Source organism: Apium graveolens, unplaced genomic scaffold (assembly GCF_009905375.1).
Source record: "Apium graveolens cultivar Ventura unplaced genomic scaffold, ASM990537v1 ctg8243, whole genome shotgun sequence".
NCBI classification, from domain to species: domain Eukaryota; kingdom Viridiplantae; phylum Streptophyta; class Magnoliopsida; order Apiales; family Apiaceae; genus Apium; species Apium graveolens.
The window spans coordinates 80,804-82,473 of NW_027421013.1; the positions used below are offsets into that span (position 1 = coordinate 80,804).

General features: G+C 49.1%; 1 protein-coding gene across 1 annotated transcript; it reads right to left on the reverse strand.

Annotated features, from left to right (window-relative positions):
- Nucleotides 1–687: 687 nt before the first annotated feature.
- On the reverse strand, nucleotides 688–1,431 carry LOC141704784 (uncharacterized). The gene has a single exon (XM_074507958.1). It carries the CDS (start codon nucleotides 1,429–1,431, stop codon nucleotides 688–690), a length of 744 nt encoding a protein of 247 aa, XP_074364059.1.
- Nucleotides 1,432–1,670: the final 239 nt, after the last annotated feature.

The following is a 1,670-nucleotide window of genomic DNA, read 5'->3' on the forward strand; positions in this document are numbered from 1 at the left end:
CTCATATCCTTCCGTTGCGTCTATCAATTGGTCGATGTTAGGCAAGGGGTAGTGATCCTTCGGACATGCTTTATTGAGGTCTGTGTAATCCACGCACATCCTCCATTTCCCATTCGACTTCTTGACAACCACCACATTGGCTAGCCAGTCGGGATACTCAATTTCCTCGATAAATTTGGCTTCTAACAATTTTTCCACTTCGGCCTCTATTACCTTCTGTCGTTCGACTGCGAATGTCCTCTTCTTCTGCTTTAACGGCTTGGCCTCGGGCTGCACATTCAAGCAGTGTGTTGTCGTCTTGGGATCCAATCCGGGCATGTCTTCCGGCCCCCAGGCGAACACATCATGGTATTGCCGAATGACAGCTATTACCTTTGTCTTCAGATCCGCCCCCATGTTTTTTCCAATCCGAACCATCTTTCCCGAATGGCCCGCGTACAATTCCACTTATTCGGTCTCCGCTGCGGGTTCGGCGATCGGGCTAGAAAGGTCGGCCCCAAACTTCTCCGACTCGATGTTCAATGTTTCCCGGCTTCCACTGGGTTCGGACTCTGCCCGCTTCCTCTTCCCGGTTCCATTTGATCCTTCGTATTCCTGGTCCCTCTCAAGGTCTTCGAGCATTATGATTCGGGCAGTTTTCTGATCGCCCCTCATTTCTCCTACCCCTTTCTCAATGGGGAACTTAAGTTAAAGATAGGGTATAGACTCCATTGCTTCGAAGGTCGATAAGAAGGGCCTGCCGAATATTGCATTGTACAGGCTTTCGATCCGAACTACATAGAACTTCACCAACTTTTCAACGGTATATGGCAACTTGCCTAGGAGGACTGGTAGAGTAATCGTTCCTTCGAACTGAATGGGATGCCCTCCGATGGCATAAAGGGGAGCCTCGTTACAGGGCTCTAGTTGCTCTCCGGCCAAGTTCATCTTGCAGTAGGTTTTGTGGAACAGTATGTTGGCCGAGCTGCCTATATCCACCATTACTTTCCATATTTTATTCTGCCCAATGATAGGATTGATGATTAAAGGATCCTCGTGCGGGCGAATGACATCCTCGTAGTCTTCGGTGCTGAAGGTCATGGGCATATGGGGCTTTGCTTGTCCGAACTGATACAGGTTGTACACCTGCCGGGCATACTTCTTTTTTGTTGTCTTACTATCCTTATCTAGGATGCTTCCCCCAAATATAGTTTTTACTTCGCCCCTTATCCTGTCCCTTCGCTCTGGCTCATCGGCCTCTATCTCCTCCTCTTGGTTCTCCTTCGGGCCCAACCTATCTCTCAGATCTCGGACGAATTGATTAAGCTCGTCGTCTTTGATCATGCGCTCAATGAGCTTTTTGAGGTGATAGCACTCATCGGTGTTATGCCCCTTGTCCCTATGATAGTCACAATACTTATCGGGGGTTTTCTTGTGGTTCGGGACCTTCATCTTGGCGGGGCGAACGAATCCTGGCTTGCCCTTTATCTCATGGAGAATCTTGGAGATCGGCACATTCAAAGGAGTGAACACGGCCGAATCTCTATCTCGACGCCGTTCGGCCCCACGATCTGTTTCTTTCCTTCCTTCTTTCCTGCTATCCCTCCGGTCAGATCCTGATCTTGAGCCCTCATATCTGTCGAATCGCTTTGATCGGTCGTCTCTTCTTGAATCTTTATACCCCCAATACT

Coding starts and splice junctions, on each gene's coding strand:
- LOC141704784 (XM_074507958.1), bottom strand. CDS start 1,431: ATGAAGGTCCCGAACCACAAGAAAACCCCCGATAAGTATTGTGACTAT.